General features: G+C 43.9%; 1 protein-coding gene across 1 annotated transcript in view; it reads left to right on the top strand.

Moving 5' to 3' along the window:
- The window catches only part of CSMD2 (CUB and Sushi multiple domains 2), a 354,334-nt gene that overhangs the window by 160,432 nt on the left and 172,645 nt on the right, over positions 1-21,257 (top strand). Inside the window, exon 11 of the mRNA XM_088671318.1 lies at positions 11,522-11,704. Within this exon, the coding sequence (XP_088527444.1) occupies positions 11,522-11,704 (183 nt within the window). The remainder of the gene's footprint in view (positions 1-11,521; positions 11,705-21,257) is intronic.

The following is a 21,257-nucleotide window of genomic DNA, read 5'->3' as shown; positions in this document are numbered from 1 at the left end:
CAAAGATCCACATGCGGTGGGGCTCATGATCAAGGTCATGCCTGAGTCACAATAAGGTGTGGAGGTTTCCCCCATGCGTGGAAACCCTTTCTCTCTCTCCACCCACAAATTTACTACCACCTGGGCAAGGATTACAAGCAATATGCTTTTGGAGATTGGTCAGTAGTTGAGCTCACTGCAATGGAGCTGTGTTCTGAAGATGATTCCCCCCCCCACCATTTTGAGGATGAGGAGGGAAAGTCTTCTCAATACACCACCAGGATGTCAGGCATAGATGTGAAATGGGATCTCAGGAAATCTATGATGTACCACCAGTAGCAGACTTAGGGCTTTCAAATTTCAGTGGCAGCCTTTCCTCCTGCCACCTCTTGCCTTCTGTTCTACATCATTGTTGCAGCGCCCCCTGCAGGGCCCTCTCGGCTTGGCGCCCAGTGTGGGTGAACCAGTATCAGTTTTCCTCTGGTACCGCAGTGTGAGAACCTGTGAGAAAGTGGGTCATATAAGAGTGTAAGAGTTGCTACCAAGTCCAGCCTCAGGAAGTTTGTAGGTTTCTGTTTGGGTGAGCTACCTGAGGAAGCAAAATGTATTGCTAAGGTTAGCAGCATATCACATGTGGAGGGAAGGGGTGTTGGCACAGCCCTAAGTCCCCACTGAGTTTTTCCTAAAGTTTTCCTAAAGTTTTCCAAGTTTAGTGTGGATGTTACTGTTCAGGCACATTTGTGGGATTTCAAGAGAAGCAAAACTAGTATAATAGTTAATATGTTTTTAAAAGCCATAGCCCACCGCTTTATCAATAAATTGAGTGTGTTTATTACACTTATATTGCATCATTCCTCCAAGGAGCTCAAGGCTGTATATATGCTTCTCCTCCCCACAGCATTGTCACAAAAAACCTGTGAGGTAAGTTAAGGTGAATGAAAGTAAATGTTCCAAAGTCACCCAGCAAGCTCTGCGGTTGAGCAGGGTTTCATACTTGGGTCTCCCTAGCAACTAGCCGCTATCCTGCAGCAGCTTCTCAAAGTGTCTTACAAACACACACCCACCCACACACACCCTGGTTATTAGAACAGTGGAATTTCTCAAGTGTTGGAGTGGCTTGCACACAGACCCACCGCAAGTTCATCATACCTTGCTTAGCAAAGTCTCCTGAATACAATACCTTGGTCTTATACCAATGTAACATAACTATCCAGCACACCTGTCTGGAGGTGGGTGGAAGAGAAGAAAGTAGTGAACTTGAGGTGTATGGGAGGGGTGCCTGTCAGCTTGACTCCCCCTTTCATAATCTATTAAGATTGGCCCTCTCGGCTGGACTTCATTATAGTAACCGAGTACCTTATTTAATCCGCTAATTAAAGTCTTTAGTGGAGCTGAATTTTCATATTGAAATGTAATTGGATAAATAATAGACTTAAATAAGCAAGTCTGAGGGGGAAACTCGTGTGTGTGTGTGTGTGTGTGTGTGTGTGTGTGTGTGTGTTGGGTTTTTTCAAAAAAAAAAAAGCTTCCTCCTATTGTGTTATGTTTTCCAATCCTTTGGACATGTAAAGGCAATGAGTGTTCCAAAACTCTCAGAGTTCTTGAAATCACTGCAGTCATATATTATGTGGTTACTAGGGGCTGTGCCCCTGCTTGTTTTGCTCGCCAACGCCTCTGCCATTCCCCACCCATTAACCCCCTAGAACTTCCCCTTCCCACCACGTGCAACTACTGTGCTCATTTTTCACTTTTCCTCACCCCTTTTTTTTTGTCTTTAGAGTACCACCCTCCTTAATTTTTAGTCGCTGCTCATTTATCACATTTGTATCCTGGCTTTTGTCCAGGAGCTCAGGGCAGTGTACATCAGGGTCTTTCCATTTCTCTCACTACCAGCAAAGGAGTTATTGCTCAATGCTACCCACTGAAAATTATGGGGGAATAGGTGGGGATTTGAGGCCGAGCTCAACACACATTCCACTGCATCACAACGACTCATCCATCCACCCATTGATCCTTTTTTAATGCAAGCTCTTTCAGTTCTGGCACAGCCATCCTAGCTGCAGCAAAGACATACAGACATCTTCCTGTCTGCCCATCTCTCTGTCAAGCACAGCAGAGAAGACCTGCATTCATAGATGGTTCTCCCCCAGCCCTTCTTTCCTCTCACTGTAAATTCGCATGGACCCCCCCCCCCATTTGCAGTATGTATATATTCCTTTTTAAAAAAATGAAAACATTGGTTCCTGCAGTGTTTGAATGTCTCTTCTCCATCTATACTGTATTTCCACCCCCAATACCTATCAGAAAAGCTCTTTTTAGTATCCTTCTTCCCATTCTTTTATTGTGCTGACTCTTGAAAACAAATATAACCCCCCTCCTCAGTATTTAAAGAGCACTGAATCAATTGAACACACCAATCTTTCTGTTTTCTGCTACAGCTGTCATGGAGGTTCTCCTATGTCTTATTTACTTTAAAGAACAAGAATTTAACTGAGTGAGAGATCCTGATTATTATGCCTCAAAAGGGATGAGCTGCATTAGCAATTTAGCACAACCATAACTGGGCCATAGCACAATGACAGAATATTTGCTTTGCATGCAAAAGGTCCTCTGTTTGGTCCCCTACAAATCCAAGCAGCGCTAGGAGAGTCCCCTACCTGAAACCATGGAGAGCTGCTGCTCAGTGTTGGTGTAGTACTGAGCTAGAGAGATGGATCATTGGTTTGGCTTGGTATAAGGCAGTTTTCTTTGTTCCTATTTTCTCAGTCATTTTTTTGCAGGGTGGTGGCGGTGTTAAAAATTAAAATGTTCCTTATAGCAAAATGCAAATGCACTTCTTCCCACTGTTACCACCTGGGAATCTGGGAGTGCAGCCGGATCTGGGAATGCTCACACACACACACACACTGTAGACCTGCTCAGAGGAGTGGGAACAGCAACACCATCTGGCATCGCCTGCTCACCAGTCCCTCAATATGAGCTCCATCCAATCTGCTGCCATCACCTCTGTTCATGTGCCATCAACCCGGGGCATCACCCTGCCCATTATATTTATGGGGCATCAACTTGCCCATTATATTAGAATAAGATAGAAGGGAAGTGAACAATGTGACTGTTTAGGAAAGTTTTTTTTTAATGTTTAAAGTTTTATTCTGTTTTTACCGGTAGTGTTTTGTTGGGAACCATCCATAGTGGATGGGGAAACTCAGCCAGATAGGTGGGGTATAAATACTACTACTACTACTACTACTACTACTATTATTACTGTTGCACTAAAGGCAGATCCCAAATTCTAATTATCCCGCGTGTTAATACTGAGCCATGCCATCCAGAAGGTACTCCTACTGAAGTCAGTAGGACTCATCATGCTTAAATAGTTTTAGAGGTTTGGTGCAAGATAGTTTCAGTGTAAGAAGATGGGAAGGACCATAACTCAGTGGTAGAAAACATGTTTTGCATGCTGAGGGTTCCAAGTTGGATCCCTGGCATCTCCAGTAGGAGCAGGAAAGACTTTGGTCTGAAACATAGGAACATAAGAAGAGCTGTCTGGATTAGGCCAGTGGCCCATCTAGTTCAGCTTCCTGTTCTCACAGTGATGCTGGTGGGAAAACAGCAAGCAGAATAACAGCACTCTCCTCTCCTGCAGTTTCCAGCAACTAGTATTTGGAAGCATACTGTCTCCTTCACAGACTGTCAATAGTGCTTCAAAGTACTGTACTGAGCTAAAGCTGCTTCTTATTTTCTTTTCCTTAAGGGGGTCTGTGGATTGTTCTGTCTGTCTCAATGCAGGGGATGGCTGGCAAATATCAATGAAGAATAGGAATGCACTGTGCAGCGTGATAATATCACAGTGCAGTGTGATAAGAGAGTCCTGCCCAGCCCTCTTCTCATGCAGCTGGAACTACTACAGCTGTTTAGCAACCTGTGGGTCTGGAGATAGGAGTGATTCACTGAATGAGGTGCTGCAGTGTACAGAAAGTGAACACTCTGGCCGCACTGCAATGTGCCCAGCAGGACAGTAGTGCATTCAGCACCATGGTCAGGGCAGGGAAGACTATACTGGGCCTCTCTGATTCACACCCAAGCCCTGCTGTCTGCAGGTTAAGTCAGCAGATTAATGCCCAAATACTTGCAGATGTATTTCGCTGCAGATATTTGAGTAGCCTTCTTGCTGTATCAGATGATTCCATCATCTAGTTTTCAAAAGAAGTAGGTCAGAACAAATTGTTTTCTCTGAGTGCTACATATTTCACACACACACACCCTTGTTGGCTCTCTGCCCAAACAGCTTTATGAGTTCGCTGAACTTTGTAATGGATGTTTGCCAAATATTCAAGGGATGTTTATTTTTTAATGTACTTCTCTCCCCACACTCGCCCCTTTCTGTCGCTCCGCCTCCAGACTGACTGCTATTGACCCCTCTTAACGACTTTAAAGCTTAATGGAGTGAAGACTAAAAAGGGGGCAACATTTCACGTTGCCAGTTGACATTTTGCTTAAGCCATCTGGAGTTCGCTTTTGCTAAACTTTTCTTCAATGCCTTCCCCTTCATTGTGCTTAATTTGCATACCAGTTACTGGAAACCACAGGAGGGGAGATTGCTCTTGTGCTTTTGACCTGTTTGCGGATTTCCCATAGGCATCTGGTGGGCCACTGTGAGAATAGGATGCTGGACTAGAAGGGCCATTCGCCTCATCCATCAGGCTTTTTTATGTACTTGCTTTAATATTGCCTAAAAGTCATACACCCCTGATCTGCCAACCGCACAGTGCAATCTAATGCTTGCTTGCTTGCTTTCATTTCTGTTACTTGAGGCTGTCAGTAGTTGTTTCAGCTCAAATCCACCTACTGATGATGTTGTGAGTCTGCACTTACCCTCCCCTTCTGTTGGGTAGAAGAGCATTTTTGAAAGGTTGCGGACACTCCTGAGATGGTTTGGAAACCTGCCAAGGGTTCCTAAATGAGAAGATAAGTCATGGCAAGCAAACCTTTTTCCTAAAACAAAGCATGTCCCCCCCCCACTGCCTCTTGCAAGTAGGCAGTCATTGTGGGGTGCTGGGTGTGTTTCAGTTCATGGGAGTCAGCAATCCCAACAAGATTGGTGGGTGCCCTACAAGGGCCTCCATTATACCCTGCAGTGTGCATGGCTTTTGTCAGTTGACTCCAGATTGTCCTATCCATACACCCAGAACTGTCATTGGAGTCCTACCCACAGGTTTCTTCACCATCAGGGGAAAGTGGGGAGAGCGGGCATTCAAATGTTTGTCCCCTCCCACATTTATGGAGCTTTGTCCCTAGGGAGGGCCTTCCCAATGGCAGACTGAGTGCTGTTTATTTCCCTAGACTTTTCCTTCTTAACCATAATGCTCCCCCCCCTCCTCTGCAATAACTTTCTGAGGGGTTTTATTTTGTTCCTTGTGTATTTTGTTCTTCAGTGTTTTTAATGAGCCACCCTGAGAATATTTATGATGAAGGGTGACAAATGTTAATTTATTTAGGAAATATCTAAAAATTGAACTGTCAAATACAGTCAAATAATGATCAAGTCTCTTTCAAAGCATCGACTTTATTAAAACCAGAGCACTTAACAATAGCTTTTATACACATTGCTTACAAATACAAATTAATTAAACCAGTGTTGTATACAACATTTAAAAATTGCATTGAATTATTACAAGAGTTTTGAAAATGTGTTTCTATTTTTATGCACTGGAATGGAAATTGGATAACCAATCCTTACTTCTTCTTTTTAGAAAAGTACCTTACATCATCAACTACAATCATGTTAAATAGAATTTTATCAACTTGAATGGAATTCCTGTATTATGGAATGCCCTTTCCTCTACTGGATGTGAAGCAGCAACCAGTTGCTTCAGATGTCTTTTAAATCCCTCCCCTTTTTATAAGCATAGGCTTTGCCTGACCTATGAGGTTGGGCCCTGTTTTTATTGGTTTGAATTCCATGAATTTCTGCTTTCATTTGTTTTTCTATGTTTTATACTACTGTTTTACTGGTTTTATGTTGTATTTTTCATATTGGACTGCATCCACTGTAGCATGAAGTAACTTGTACCATCAGCACAAGGATTTACACTTGCACAACAGAACATTCCCCTCTCTTGTCCTCCTATGTGCCTATCTGTTCTGTGGGATCTCCCAACCCTCTGGAAGAGATTTGAGGGGTGTGCTGTCTGTGCATGAGGGGAAGAGGAGGGAAGTTCTGTTGCACAAGCATAAATCCCTGAGCTGACAGAACAAGTGTGTTGGATACCACTGAACAGTTGCTCTTTTTATGTGTTGCATGGCTTAGAGAGTTTTTTTATTTAAAAAATTAAGTTGCTTATAAATGCTTTTAAACAAATAAACAGTAATCCTGCAAAAAGTCTTTTGGCCAGAAGCATGCGTGCTGTTCTGCCACAGAAGAGGGAAACTCTTCTCTGATCAGAAGGTCGGCGGTTCGAATCCCCACGATAGGGTGAGCTCCCATTGCTCTGTCCCAGCTCCTGCCAACCTAACAGTTCAAAAGTGTACCAGCGCAAGTAGATAAATAGGTACTGCTACGGTGGGGAGGTAAATGGCATTTCCATGCGCTCTGGCTTCCGTCATGGTGTTCCATTGTGCCAGAAGCTGTTTAGTCATGCTGGCCACATGACCTGGAAAGCTGTCTGAGGACAAACACCACAACCCCATAGTCACATTTGACTGGACTTAACCATCCAGGGGTCCTTTATCTTTACTTTTTTACCTACATTGAAAGATCTACATTGGCTCCCAGTACGTTTCCGAGCACAATTCAAAGTGTTGGTGCTGACCTTTAAAGCCCTAAATGGCCTCGGTCCAGTATACCTGAAGGAGCGTCTCCACCCCCATAGTTCTGCCCTGAGATCCAGCACCGAGGGCCTTCTGGCAGTTCCCTTGTTGCGAGAAGCCAAGTTGCAGGGAACCAGGCAGAGGGCCTTCTCGGTAGTGGCGCCCGCCCTGTTGAACGCCCTTCCACCAGATGAGAAAAACAACTACCAGATTTTTAGAAGACATCTGAAGGCAGCCCTGTTTAGGGAGGCTTTTAATGTTTAATAGATTGTATTTTATTTTTCTGTTTGAAGCCACCCAGAGTGGCTGGGGAAACCCAGCCAGATGGGCGGGGTATAAATAAATTATTATTATTATTATTATTATTATTATTATTATACCTGTTCTGTCAGAGAAGAGGAAAACTCTGGTAGGACAGCACTCAGGGAAGTCTCATCAGCAGTGTTCCATTAGTAGCAGAGACTAAAACAAGGTGTTCCAAGAGAGGCTGAAGATCCAGGTACACCCTCAAAAATAACCTGAAACTAGGGGCATTCCATAGCTCCCAATTGGGAACTCCAAAGTGTAGCCAATACCAGCAGTGCTTGAAGTCAGGGCTGATCAGCACTGACGTCAAACCCTGCTTTCATTTTTACCTGCCCCACACCTGTAGTCATGTTTGATGTGAGGTGCAGAGCAGATGTATTGGGGAAAACAGCCTCACAGGGCCATTTAGCCCCATAGTTTCCCTCCCCACTGGCTTAGGAGATCATGGTGTTGTTTGGTGATTGCCAGTTGGGCAACCCTGACCACTTATCAAAGTGCCCCACAGGAGGGTTTTTTGGGGGGAGGGGGGTCTTCAGCACTAAAGTAGCTCAGAATTCCTGGTGAATAAACAGTTAATCCTTTTTTTAAAAAAAATGTAATGTGTTTGGTTTTTAGCTATGGTAGGGCAGGGGTAGGTCAGAATTCAGCCTGTTTGAGAGCCTCTCTCCTTGGCATATTATCAGCAGTGACAAAATTGAAAACAACAAATTGTTCTATTTTCACCACCTATGAAGCATGTCTCCACCTTAGTTATTTGGCAAAGGGACGCCAGCCTGCCTCAGTGCCTTTCCAGAGACAGTTCAGCAGTGGGGAAAGCTCATTGCTGTTCAGCCTGCATCAAAACAGGAGCTGGATTAATGCAAATCTAGGATTATGTCATTTTCTCTGTAAGGAAGGTGTCACAAAAGATGTTTCGAATTTGCTATCAAAAATTGAAGGGGAAGGAGGAGGAGAAAACCAAGAGAAACATTTAGCTTAGCTTAGTTTTTAAAAGAAAGGGCAATGAAAGCAAGGTGGTTGATCACAGATGAAGGGAATAAAAAAAAAGGTCAGAGAAAGTGGAAAATGGGGATAATGTGACATAGGTTAATAGCAGGAAAGTACTGGAGAAGGTATGAAAGGGAGAAACTGCTGGTGTTAATAGCAATAGGGAGAAATGAAATTCTTTAGAAATGAAATGGTGTGTAAGCAGATAACTGGGACCGGGGGAATAGGCAATATTCCAGGATTCAGAATGCTATTTATTTCCCCAAGGCTTTTATATCCTGCAGAAACACAAAAGGGTGTTTTGCCTTGGTTTTAGAAATGAGAGAATCTTTTCACTAGGTTTGGGTTGGTTTGTTTTTTAACAATCAATCAGTATATAAACTTTATGAAATAAATAAAGTAAATGAGATGATCCTGCGATGGTCATGCAACACAAAACACACATATCACACAGATACTCTTTCTCTCTCTTCCATCATGATTCTGCAAAAGAGCTGACACCCTGCATCTCTTCACACTTTGATTTGACATTTAATTTAGTAAAGATGAGCCAGCCAGCTCTTCAGATCTTATTGAGATTTTTCAGGGGGCAGGGTGTGTGTGTACAAGAAATCATGGGGGGGGGGATCTTTAAGCCAATCCAGGAGCTCAGAGGCCTCTGCAGATGACACGCTCAGCCCACCAGCCATCTCCCCACCCCTCCATCCATCATAGTCAGCAACATGACACATTAATCAAAAGAGTTCCCTTCCCCATCTGCCTCTTGCTTTTTCCCTTCCTCCTGTAGTTTTTCCGATCAGTGTGACCACATTCAGAATACCGTGTGCAGTTCTGGTTACCTCAGTGCAGAAATGATATTGTAGAGTTGGGTAAGGTTCAGAAAAGGGCATGCATAATGAACAAGGAGCAAGACTCCTATGAGCAAATATTACAGCATTTGGGACTTTTTAGTGGTGACATGATAGAAAATTATGCATGGCGCAAAGAAAGTGGAAGGAGGAATGTTTATCTCCCTCTCTCATAACACTAAGTCATGGACATCCAGGGAAGCTGAATGTTGGGAGTATCACACAGCGCAGAGTTAAACTATGGAACTCACTCCCACAGGACACAGTGGTGGCCAACTTGAATGTCTTTAAAAGAGGATTCAACAAGGTCATGGAGGATAAGGCTATCAATGGCTGCTAGCCATAATGGCTGTGCACTGCCTCCACAGCCAGAGGTAATAATGCTTCCAAAACCATTTGCTAGAAACCACGGGAGGAGAGAGTTTTGTTCTTAGATCCTGCTTGTGGGTTTCTCAGAGATGGCTGGTTGGCCGCTGTGAGAGCATGAGGCTGGAGTAGATGGACCAGTGGCCTCAGCCAGCAAGGTCTTATGTTCTTGCAATTGCAGGAACCCTTTGAGAAATTGCAGCTCTGATGGTTCCCCAAGCCTGTCGCAGTAGGGGTGCTCACATGTTACATTCTGTGAATATACAGTAGATGTACACAGTAGTTGAACTGTAGAAATCAAGAAGTGTACACTCACACAAACCCTTTTACTTGGATATGTTTGTAGTTGTACAGACAAAGCTTGTGTACAAGCTATTATCAAGGCATGAGGGCTGGGGGGACCTCTCTATTTGATTTGAAAAGTTCAAGTTTGACAGACGCTTGCAATTCAATGTTGAGTACGAGCTTGGACAGCGCCAGTGGCATCACTGTTGCTTGGCCTCATCAGTGTGTGAAACTGCAGGATCCCAAGCTCTCCCATGTTAGGTGAGCAGAGCAGGGAGAGTGGAAGAGATACAGAATTTTCACTGAGCAATCAAGACTGGATGAGAGAGGGTTAGGTGGGATTAATCGGAGGAACATTGGGAATTGTTTACAAAAAGTGTGGCTGAAGACGAGGGATGTAAGAAGGCAGGCGTTTCCATTCCCACCTGTATTCATCATGGCTGGGGCTGCTGCCATTCTCTTTCAACAGGAAGACACTTTATCAGACTTACTGTTCGCTATGGCAAACTTTAATGTAATTAATAACTTAAAGGCACCTGCATGGGGGTCAGTTCCTGGGGCTGAGGTTCCTTCACACACACCCAATAAAATATTTGAGGGGGCCAGCCCCACCCTAGTTGATGGGCATTGCCATTCAAATGGTGTGTGCTGTGTCATGTGATCAATTATGTGGGACAGGGCTTAGCTCCCCTCCCCCAAAATATTTTATTCAAGTTGACACCCCTGGGCACCTGGTAAAGGGAATTGCCTTGATTAGCAGAGCCAGGTATGATAATTCAAGCCAGTTCACAGGATCATAATTTTTAAGGTGGAAAAGTTGGCACAAGAGAAACCCACCCTGTATTAACATGATAAAAGTTACTCAATGGAAAAACTGGGACAGAGGAAGCATAGGTGAATTGCACTTCCTCACCATTACTTCTCTGCTGCTTATTTTCATGCTCAAAACGGCTCTGAGCTTTGGAAAATTCTCTTAGCAAAGTGACTTTTCGCATAGTTCATCCAGCCATGTTCACAAAATGAAATAAATACTCAGTTCTCCTGCAGGGAGTACAAAAATCCTGCCTAGGAAATGTTTCCTCCCTCTCTAATTAAACATCCAAATGCATTTGAGGTGATGACAATAGTGGCTTAAAGTGGGCCAGTTAGAAAGGCAGATAGAATGAGATGAACTCTGAAAATAGATCCAAATGTATTTTTAGCAATTAATCAGGCAAAATACCACTTACACTATTTGGCCCAGTTTTATAGGAGTTCTGGTCCTAGACACTGTGTGTGTGTGTGTGTGTGTGTGTGTGTGTGTGTGCTTTGGGCTGAGCACAGCAAGCAGCTCATTTGGATGTTGGCATTTCTCTCTTTGCTGCTATCCCCGCCCCCCTTCGTTCTGTATCTAAAAGAAAAACTTACAGGAGAGACTGGGAAACAGCCTGTATATGATTGCAAGTAAATTCCCCTCCATCCTACATTTTGAGCTGCATTGTTTCTTAAACCAAGGAGCGGCAAGCCAGCAGCGCAGAGGCTGCTAAGACTATGTCACTCTTGGCTTTTCTCAGCTCCCAAAGTTGCCTTCCACATCAGATTGGAAACACAAGGTCCTGTGACACTTTTAAATTGCCAGACTCATTTCCCAGGAAGGGGAGCAATGAGGCCAGAAAGGGGCAATAAGGCCATGGAACTTCAGAAGTCCAGCACATTTGTTGGCTGCCACTGGAAAATTAGAAGTGTCCCCCAAATTATTATTTAAACAAGGAAAACAAGCCAGAGTCCCCCAGTTTAATCACAAGTGGTGGTGTTCTTTGTTGTGTTAAAAAAAAAGAATGTTCCTAGCTTTGCAATAATAAAATCCAGGGATTGTAAAAAGAAGTTGCACCCAGGTCTCCTTTTGCCCTCCCCACTTCTCTTCCTGTTTCTTTCTTTTTGTCTTTTTTTTTCTCTTTCAGAAATCGACCAGGGGAGTTGTGGAGATCCGGGAGTGCCAGCCTACGGCAAGAGACAAGGGTCAACCTTTCGCCACGGGGACTCGTTGACGTTTGAATGCCAGCCTGCATTTGAACTGAAAGGACAGAAAACAATCACTTGTCAAAAGAGTAGCCAGTGGTCCTCTCAGAAACCAATCTGTGTTTGTAAGTCAGAGAGAAGGAATGCAGCCTTGAGCCATTTGTGAGGGATGGCAAAGGAGCTGTCGACATTGCACATTTTGGAAATGGGTTATTATGTGGGATATTGAGAAATGGAGGTTTTGGTTCTTTGTTTAATGCAATAACTCTGGAAACATTTTTGAGCAGGTTGAGGGAGGGAGTGAACCTGCAGGCTGCATCTTGAACAAGTAGGTCAACTGGGGGGGGGCGGAGAATGCTTCAAAGTCCCAGCAGTTCCTGTGGCAGCGAGTTGCATAGTTTAACTATGTTTAGATTAGATTCTCAGCAGCCCATGCATAGGTTGTCTGTGGGGGTGTCAAAACCTCAAAGTTCAGCAATGACACAGACCTGGAGGGTGAGTGAGTTTGGGGAGGAGGTGGAGCCAAGCCCACCATCCAGACTGAGCCACCTTGAAAATAAGAAACAATGCTACTATGTGGAGGGGCCATTTCATACAACAAGTAATCCTTGCCATGTCGTAAGACCATCAACCCCATTTGTTCCTGAGACAATCAGATGTCCTGGTCTGAGTCTGAATCACACCTGAGAGCCTGGTTGAATGTTGCATTCATGTCAACAGAGGTCGCTTGTTGAAAACAGAGAAGGTTGAACAACAGTCTGCTTGCCCTTAATATGAGTTGGAGTCTCTCAGACACTGAAACTCCTGAGGAAGGTGATTCATATTCATTGGGAATGTTGATTCCTTCCTTATTCCAACCCACCCCATGCCTGCTTACTTTCTCTTTCTCCCCCACTGCCCCCAGTCTGTCCTTGTCCAAGGCTTGGCATGAGGACCATATTGGAGGCCAGGCAGGTGCCATCTCCTTGGACGGATCATACACACTGCATTTATGAGTTTGCAGGCTTCCCATAGGCGTTTGGTTGGCCACTATGAGAACAACATGCTGAACTAGACAGGCTCCCTTTGGCTTGATCCATGCAGCTGGGCTCTTCTTGCATTCATATGCCCACCTGGCTTCCTTCCTCCACTCTTCCTTCCAGAGTGATAGAAGATGCAGCTGGCATCCTGATGTGGTAGCAGCTACTTGCACCCTGAATTGGGGACATTGATCCACCCCATCTTCGTCCATTAACATTTTGTGCTGGGTGTGTGAGATAGGAATTGTGATCCCAAGCAGAAGTAGGCTCCATGGCACCAAGATGCTTGCTCTATTTCATAGAACTGTAGCACTGGAAGGAACCACATGGGTCATTAGCCCAACTGCATGGTCACAAGGCCAGGTAGCCCCATTCCATCCAAAGTGCTGTCTGGCACCTAAGGTAAGCATTTGACCATAGAGTGGTGGAAGTGCAATAGACTGGCATTGAGACTGTGTGAGAGTAGAATTAGGTCAGGCAGAGCCCTTGTAGTGGGCTTTACTTCCCACCTTGATTCTCCTTTTAGGGGCTGAGTTGAGGCATTCACCTAACGTAAGGCCTGCCTTGGTTTCTTGTGAAATCCTTAGCTGAAATTTCTGAGCTTCCCCTCAAAAAATAGCAACAGGCAAAATATTTCTATTTATGCAACTTGATTTGGGGACATACACAACACATGACTGATGCTCACATTATATTGGGAAGGGGAGGCTGAATCTATTAATAGGTTGCACCTAAAACTGCTCTGGACACTTTCTGTCAGCATTTGGGGCTGTCTTCCTTCTGGGACACGTGGGCATGTTTCCATACCAAAAAACAAACAAACTGGTGGGCACCACAGAAATGTGCACACCCCACAACCAAACAAGTCTTTCCACCTATTCAATTGGCTTGAATTCAAGCCTAATTTCAGTAGAGGCCTCTGTGCTTGGGGTGGGTGACAGGTTGGTGACCCGTGGTTTAATTTATTGATCTAACTAGTGCAGTTGAAATATGTGTGTGCTTTTAGGTCCAGAGTTGGTGGGGATTGTTTAGTATGTTTTGGTTTGGTTTTCGGAGTTCATGCAAATGTTTGATCAGGAATTGCAGCAAAATTGCTCAGCGTATTAATGAAGAAACCAACTGTGTCTTCCTCTGCTCTCTTGATACCCTTTTGTATGTGATGCCACCAGTGGAGGTTGTTCATAGTTCTAAATGCCATTGCTAGAATGGGGCACTGCCCAACCAAACTCGGTCTGTTCTCAGTTAACCCTCACCTGCCTGTCTTCTTTCTTACGGTCAATCCAGGTGGTGGAGATGACTGTCAGCGGCTTCCTCCTCCTTAGTCTCAGTGTTGCCTTTGTGAGATTCAATGGGCAGGACAACTAAAGCTAGAATTAGTTGTCTGTACCTGCCATTGGTTCTGGCTTTGCCACTCATTTGCTCTGGCTCCACCCACTGTTGGCCTGACTGCTTTGTCCCCCACCAGTCCCAATGGTTAGCAGCCACCACTGCACGATACCTCATTGACCGTGAGGCTGACCTGTAGCTCTGTAGTTGTGATTCAATATTATTTGAGAATAAGAAGTAGAGGTAGATTGGTGGTAGTGGGAATTTGGAGGAGGAAAAAAGTGTGAAATGTTTAAAAGTCTAAATAAATGCATGGGAACATGGTACATTTATCTTACATCATTTTGTCATATGTAGCTTCTCCATATTTTATCATCTGAATAGCTCTGGAACAGTTTGTGGACTTCTTCGGGCTATGTTTGTTCCACAAACCTTCTAAAGTTCATGGGCAGGATTGGATCTGGGCCAAGGAGTGTCACAAATGATCTGGTTCTTTAAGGGCTGAAGATTTGGGGAATGCTTCCATGACATTCCATGGACCCTTAATGTCTTGGGAAATGTGCTGAGTATAATGAAGGGTTCCTTTCAAGCCCACAGATGGGATCAGAAGGTCAGCCAGATAACCAGGAAGCCTGTGATACCTTCAGTGACACCTTTGAGCACCCTGCTGTGTCTTGCTTAGCCCCCACCCCCAGATACTCTGCTGTCCAGGCATCTGTAGTCACTTCCCAGGATTGGCAAGACAGTGGCGTCTTGATCAGGTGGGGAATGGTAGTTCGATCCATCTGGACTTTCAGCCCAAACTTACCCCCCCCCCCAAGCTAGATCTGATGCTGTATAATAAAATGAGTGGCAGCCTTACAACTTGGGGGCCACATAGGTGTGTGGTGATCATATGCAGCTGGCTTTGGGGGAAGAAAAAGGGTAAAACTCATTATGATTGTGAGGAAGAGGTCCAGGGTCTCAGCTGGCAGGGAGGGGGCATGTGCTAGGGCTGGTGGCATTGCTTGTGGGCCCTGAAGTTCCCTGTCAGGGGAGGGGGAGGGGGAGGGTCTTCCCAGTATTAAGCACTGTGGTGTTACCAGCTTCTCATTTTATATGTATATTGAATGGGAATGTGGGTGGGAAGCTGTGTGTGTGTGTGTGTGTGTGTGTGTGTGTGTGTGTGTGTTCGTTCTCAGGCACTAACTCCCAAATTGTAATGAACTTCTCTCAGCTGAGAGGGAAGGTGGGGTGACAGCCAGAAGGTCTGGAGCCTCAGTAGAGTTGTGAGCCCCACTGTCAGCGTCTTGCCCAGGTGTTCACAAGTCTGTTTTTCCTTGTTGCCATGTTCTCTTAAGCAATCAGCAAATATTAACAAATCAGAAGAAAGGTAGTGATCACTTCATCCTTCTATGGCTGGAACTGCATTTGACTGATTTGTAAATGATGAATGCTCTACGTTTGGCTGTATGATAGGCCACAACTATCTCATGAAATAAGCTTGGTTGTCTTAATTGGCTAAGATCCTTGTTTAGGTCTTTAAGTCATTGATGTTCTGCTAGAATTTGTAGTTTGTTGGAATTTGTGCATCCACTTAACTTTGCAACCAAAGTGGGAACTACCATTTCCAATCCGAAATGTGGCTCTTGTGATATAGCATTATGATTGTATTTTTTTATTTTTTTGGGGGAGGGGTATTCCGTGAATAGCTGTGGTGTGAAAAGTACATATGATGTTGCTTTCTACCTTGAGCTCACATAGGATTCTGGCTTTCATGGGAGGATATTGTCTCTGGGTAAACTGCATATTACATGAAGCCTATGGCTCTCACTGCTCTGCGTCTCTTTGCTCCCTGCCTAATTGTAACCTCTTTGTAAATAAGTATAATGTGTGATGTAACACCGATTGATGAGCGCAGACACTGAGCAACAACCCATAAAGACAAGCAGCAAAGTGTAATGATGCCACACCATGTGTTAAGGTTTACCAATACATTATAAGGCATAATGATTCTGAACATGGAATTTCTGGAGGGATTCACATGTCAGGATCACTGACTTGGTCAACAAACCCTTATATAATGTTTGTGTTTAGTTACTTTGGTGATGCAACTTGGGGCCTGGAGTGGGGTTTTCCCCCCCCCACTATTGACCCCATCTGTTGACCTCTGAGGGGAGGTTCCTTAATTTGTTCAGTTTCCAACTACTGTATTTTAATTTTGGATGACTGCCCTCACTGTAATTGCTTTTTATTTTTAACATCACGGTTATTCTGAAGCCTCTATGAGGACTAGTTAGTTAGAAACTGAATACATGAATCTGGAAATGTATGGTGAATGTGAATGGTTAGGAACCTGGGATGAACAGCATTCAAGAAGTGGAAGAAGCTATATTACCTATCTCTGAAATGGAACTCAAATGTCAGCAAAATCAGAGTTTGACATAATCCTGGTCATTTTCAGTTTAGGGAAAAATCATTAACTTGTTGATGCTTGGACCTGTTGTTCAGATTAGAGTTGCCCCCAGACTGTCACTGTTTTGTGGGAAGAATTCAATAGCATACTTGGAAATTTAGGTTTGTGCAATTAAAGTGGATTCAATTGTTCAGGCACAGCAAATTTACTTTTTTTAAATGGACTTGGGGGAGTGGCTAACTTTTAAGCCTAATGGCGGAACAACCCCTCCAGTTACCATGGGATATCTAAGGCAACATGACATTTATTTCCACTTTTCCATTTCAAAAACTACATTCCCAGCAAGGTGTTCTTAGAGACTTTGTGTCCCCAAATGTATGCTAGATAAACTTGACTTACAGGAAGAAGTTGTGGGAGAGTACTCAAAGCTGTCGGATGAGGCCTGCCACTCACAGAAGAGCACAAAACAATCCCTATAATGGAGGAGGCCCAAGAAGCAGATGAATATGTCATTAAAATTAGCAAAGACTTTTCCTCGGACTGAGCAACTACCTTGTTATCGCTCAAGTAAAAAAATAAAAATAAAAATGGAGACATTGAAGAATCTGATTTTGAACATTTCCAAAATGGCAAATGAGACTCTTAGTCAGTTGGAGAGACGAGTTCTGTAAATGACAACTGATGACCTGGCATTAAAAAAATGAAGATAAACTGGCATTAAAATTTATTTGCACCCTTGTAATCGTCAGAGAGTCTGGGATCAGTGTAACATAAGTGCATACCTTTCCAAGGTTAAATTAAAGGAGCTGTCTGACAAGCAGATAGAACTTGGGAGGAGGTCTTGGAAGTGATCCAGAAGCTCAAATCTGGGAAATCCCCAGAGACTGATGACTTCATGGTGGAATACTACAAAGCTTAAGAAGAAGAACTGTTGCCATGCTTGATTAAACCATTTAATTTTATTTTGGATGGGAGCAAAAATCCACTGATGTGGCACACCTCCAGACTGTTGTTATTGTTCAACCCCACAGCACTGGGCTCCTATCACCCCATCACCCTCATAAATGTGGATGTGAAATTACTTACTGCCATTATGTTAAAGTGCCCTACCAAACTGGCTTCATGCCCCACAGGAACATTTAGTAAGGTAATAAACCTTATCAATGAAGTCAACTCTACCCGCTCCTCTGCAGCATTGGCCTCATGGGAAACCAAATTCTAAATTTGACAGAATTCAGTGGAACTTCCTAAGTCTACTACTTTCCAAAATGTGGTTGTGGTTAAAGTTCCTCCATGTGATGCAATTACTCCACTCCAAATCCCAGGCAGTGATCTCCATTAATGGGACAGTGCTTCAGCCTTCTGGGGAGCAGTAAACAAAGTACAGTAGCCCTCTCTCACCCTTGACATTTGCTCTGGAGGGGGGTGATGCTTTGTGGAGCAGAACATACGGTAAATATGTTTGTGACTAACATGCTATTAATGTTGCAAAAGCCTAGGCAAGCCCTGAAACCACTAAAATCACAGCTCAGTGTGTTTTATCATGTAGCAGAACTGAAATCCAATACACTAAATGGGTTGTCCTCCCAATTAACATGTCCCAGCCTTTCACTGCATCTGCCTTTACTCCAACCCATAGTTTTTTGTGTTGTTGTTGTTGTTGTTTTAAAAAGATACAATCAATTGTCAGGGCAAAATTTTGGCCACCTGCGCAAAGAAATCTTGGCAGAATTAAAAAGGTGGAGCCGTCTTAATTTGCCTCAGCTGCATCACAGCAGTCAAAATGTCTATTTTGCCAGATTTCTGGATGTGTTCCAAGTGATTCCCATCCCTGCTCCCATTGCAAGTTTTAAACATTGCCAAAAACTGTTAAACGGTTTGTGTCCCAGGGAAAGAGATGCAGGGTAAGCCTCACTACGCTTTATGGACCCAGCACGAAGGAGGGTGGGCTGGGTGTTCCCCACTGAAGTCCTACTATAATGCATTCCAAGTCAAACACTTAATTCCACTCATCATATTCTCTCTGGGGACCCCTTGAGTATAGCCTGAGCTCTCTCCCTCCATGCCATCCATTAGAGCACTTCCCTTTCTGTGGTTTTCCAGGGCAGCAGTGAGGAAAATGAATAACTCTTAAGAACAACTATCTACCTTGGAGGGAGCAGGGCTCCATCTTGGTCCTGGGTGTATCCTCCCCCTTACCCCACTGCTTGATCATCCCACATTTAGTCGTTTAGATAACTATCAGTGATTTTGGGCCTGAGAATCCAATGAGATATATAGAATTCATGATCTAATACATAGAGGCCAAGCCACCAAGAAGGAGGCTCTAAGATAGGCATCCCCAAACTGCGGCCCTCCAGATGTTTTGGCCTACAACTCCCATGATCCATAGCTAAGAGGACCAGTGGTCAGGGAAGATGGGAATTGTAGTCCAAAATATATGGAGGGCTGAAGTTTGGGGATGCCTGCTCTAAGAGGACAGCAAGAAGGGCTGCCAATTACATGGTTCCAGCTGACCCAGGCATGCTAATTGCCAGCCTTTCTCTCTTATGCTCGTTGACTCCCTATGCAATAGATCAAATTTAAGAAATAGAGAATTGGTGTCAGTGATGTAATGTATACTCGTGGGAAAGGGTGTGGTCCTTCTCCCCCCCCCCATGTGGTTAAGATAATCTTTGTGCACCTGCAGTTGGTGTCCCTCAAGGTCCTTCTCCGATGGCACTGGGCCACAGTGTGGCTCCCCAAAATAAACAAAACCCTATCCCCTTTGTGCTGGAAGGACTGCAGGGGACATGCTTCATTTTTTTCATGTGTTGTGGGCCTGCAACAAAATGCAAAAAAGGGGGCATGGATTTTTGCCATTCCCTCTTCTGTTATGGCCAAAGTATTGAAACTTGATCTATCCCTAGCCCTGCTATCACTGCAAAATGACAAAAATCCAGAGATCAAGCACAGAGACCTGGTGTTCTTTTTTTGTTAACAGTGCAGTTGGCTGTTGCCTATCATTGGAAATCTGACTCAGAGCTCCTGATGGAAGCTTGGATAAATAACATCTCAGACGTAGCTCTTTTGAATAGCCTCATAGCAGCACAGAAGGGTGGCAAGAGGATTATCTAAGAAGAATAGGCTAGAGGAAATTTGGTTTCCATTATTCTCTGTATCCCTGCCTTCCCAAGCCCCTGTGTGGAGAGGTTGTATACGGTAAGTAGCCCACTGGCTATGATGACCTGACCTTTGGGTACTTAGGGCAAGATGAATCTTTCCATGTTCATGAGCAGATCATTTTTGCTATCACCTTAATTAATGCTTCACTTCTTCCTATGTTGGGCTTCACCCAATATATCCATAAAACTGGAAAAACTTCGTATAGTTTCACGTGTTGTTTGTATTGTTGTGTTAAAATAATAATAAAAATTTCGGGGGGGGGGAATGCAGTGACAGGTAGATTCACTAAAATATGTGGTATAATGATTGCTTGACAGGAAGATGTATAATCACCATTTAAAGAAAACAGAATGAATGCTCAGTAAAGAGCAGACATTGTGTAACCTCCATGCAAGCTTTGTGCAAGTGGGCAGGCAAATTAATTCTCCTTGGTTTGTTGATTTTGGTTTCCCTGCTGTTGCCGTGTGCTTATGTTGTATCATCTGCTTTGGCTATTGTATTGGTTTTATTTCTGAGCCATCATATAGATTTTTCGGATCAATAGGCAGGATATTAACTTTATTTTTTAAAAAGAAGAAGAAGAAGAAGAAGAAGGGAAAGGATATCCACAGAGAATACTGACAGCCTCTGCATATTATTTGTGTCTAGAATTATCTGTTTCAATTACAGTTAACTCTCTGTGTCCAGATGTTGCCTGGTGTTTTACCTCCATGGAAAACAGGAGCACTTCATGTTCATTCCACCCTCTAAGGGCGTTTTCACACCTGAGTTTTTAAATTTGCTTGGGCTTCAATAATGTTGCATGGATTTACAATATCTGTCAGCTAGCACAGCATTGGGGAACCCTTGGTTCTCTAGATGTTGCTGAAGTACAACTTCCAACAGCCCTCAGAACCATGGCCAGGGATGATGGGATTTGTAGCTCAGCAACATCTGGAGACCACAGGTTTTCCACACCTGAGCTAGAAACTTCGCTTTCCTGTTTCATTTTGCATTAGCCACAGTTACCCATGATGCAGTAGGCACCTGAGAGGCCTAAATTCACTTTTTAGATTGAAGTGGGGGACTATTTTTAATTGCCATTTTTTAACAGCTGTAAAAGTTTTTCTCCCCTTCTGAAATCTCATTTCTCTGCTAATCCTCCTCTTAGCCCTTCCTCCTGTGTGCCAAAATGGATTCTTTCTCGTGCATTAATTTTGCAACCCTTAGTAGTAATTACCTGTTCTTGTTAATCCCATATTGCCTTATTATACCTGCTGAATGATCCCAGGCCCCCATCATAAACAGGCTGCTTTCTGAATGTCTAGCCTCTTGTGCTCACTGCCCCATGTATGCTTTCAGGATTATAAGAGGGGAATTCAAACTGTGATCAATGGCTTTCTCCTCACAATGTTTCCAGAGTCACTATATAATTTCCTGTTAACTATGATGAGTTTTACATTCAGCTAAAAATTAACCTGTCACTTGACTATTGCTTTCTTCCCTTACTTTCCTTCTCTCACTTCTTCCTTCCCATAATGCACAACTTCATACAGAGCCCCAGAATGGCAAATTGGAGAAATGAGTGGTGATAGGGGAAAAAACAGTTGTGGTTATGCTCCACAGCTGGGAGGCAATAATGCTTCTGGATATCACTTTCTGGAGTTTTGCTCTTGTGCTTGGGTGCTGCTTTGGGGCTTCCCAGAGGCATTTGGTTGGCCACTGTGAGAACAGGATGGTGGGCTAGATGGGATATTGGCCTCATCCAGCCGCTCTTCTTACATTCTTAACATA

This window comes from Zootoca vivipara, chromosome 6 (assembly GCF_965207765.1).
Source record: "Zootoca vivipara chromosome 6, rZooViv2.hap1.1, whole genome shotgun sequence".
In the NCBI taxonomy this organism is placed as follows: Eukaryota; Metazoa; Chordata; class Lepidosauria; order Squamata; family Lacertidae; genus Zootoca; species Zootoca vivipara.
The sequence above is the reverse complement of the archived record's forward strand: the minus strand, read 5'-3'. Positions and strand labels throughout refer to the sequence as shown.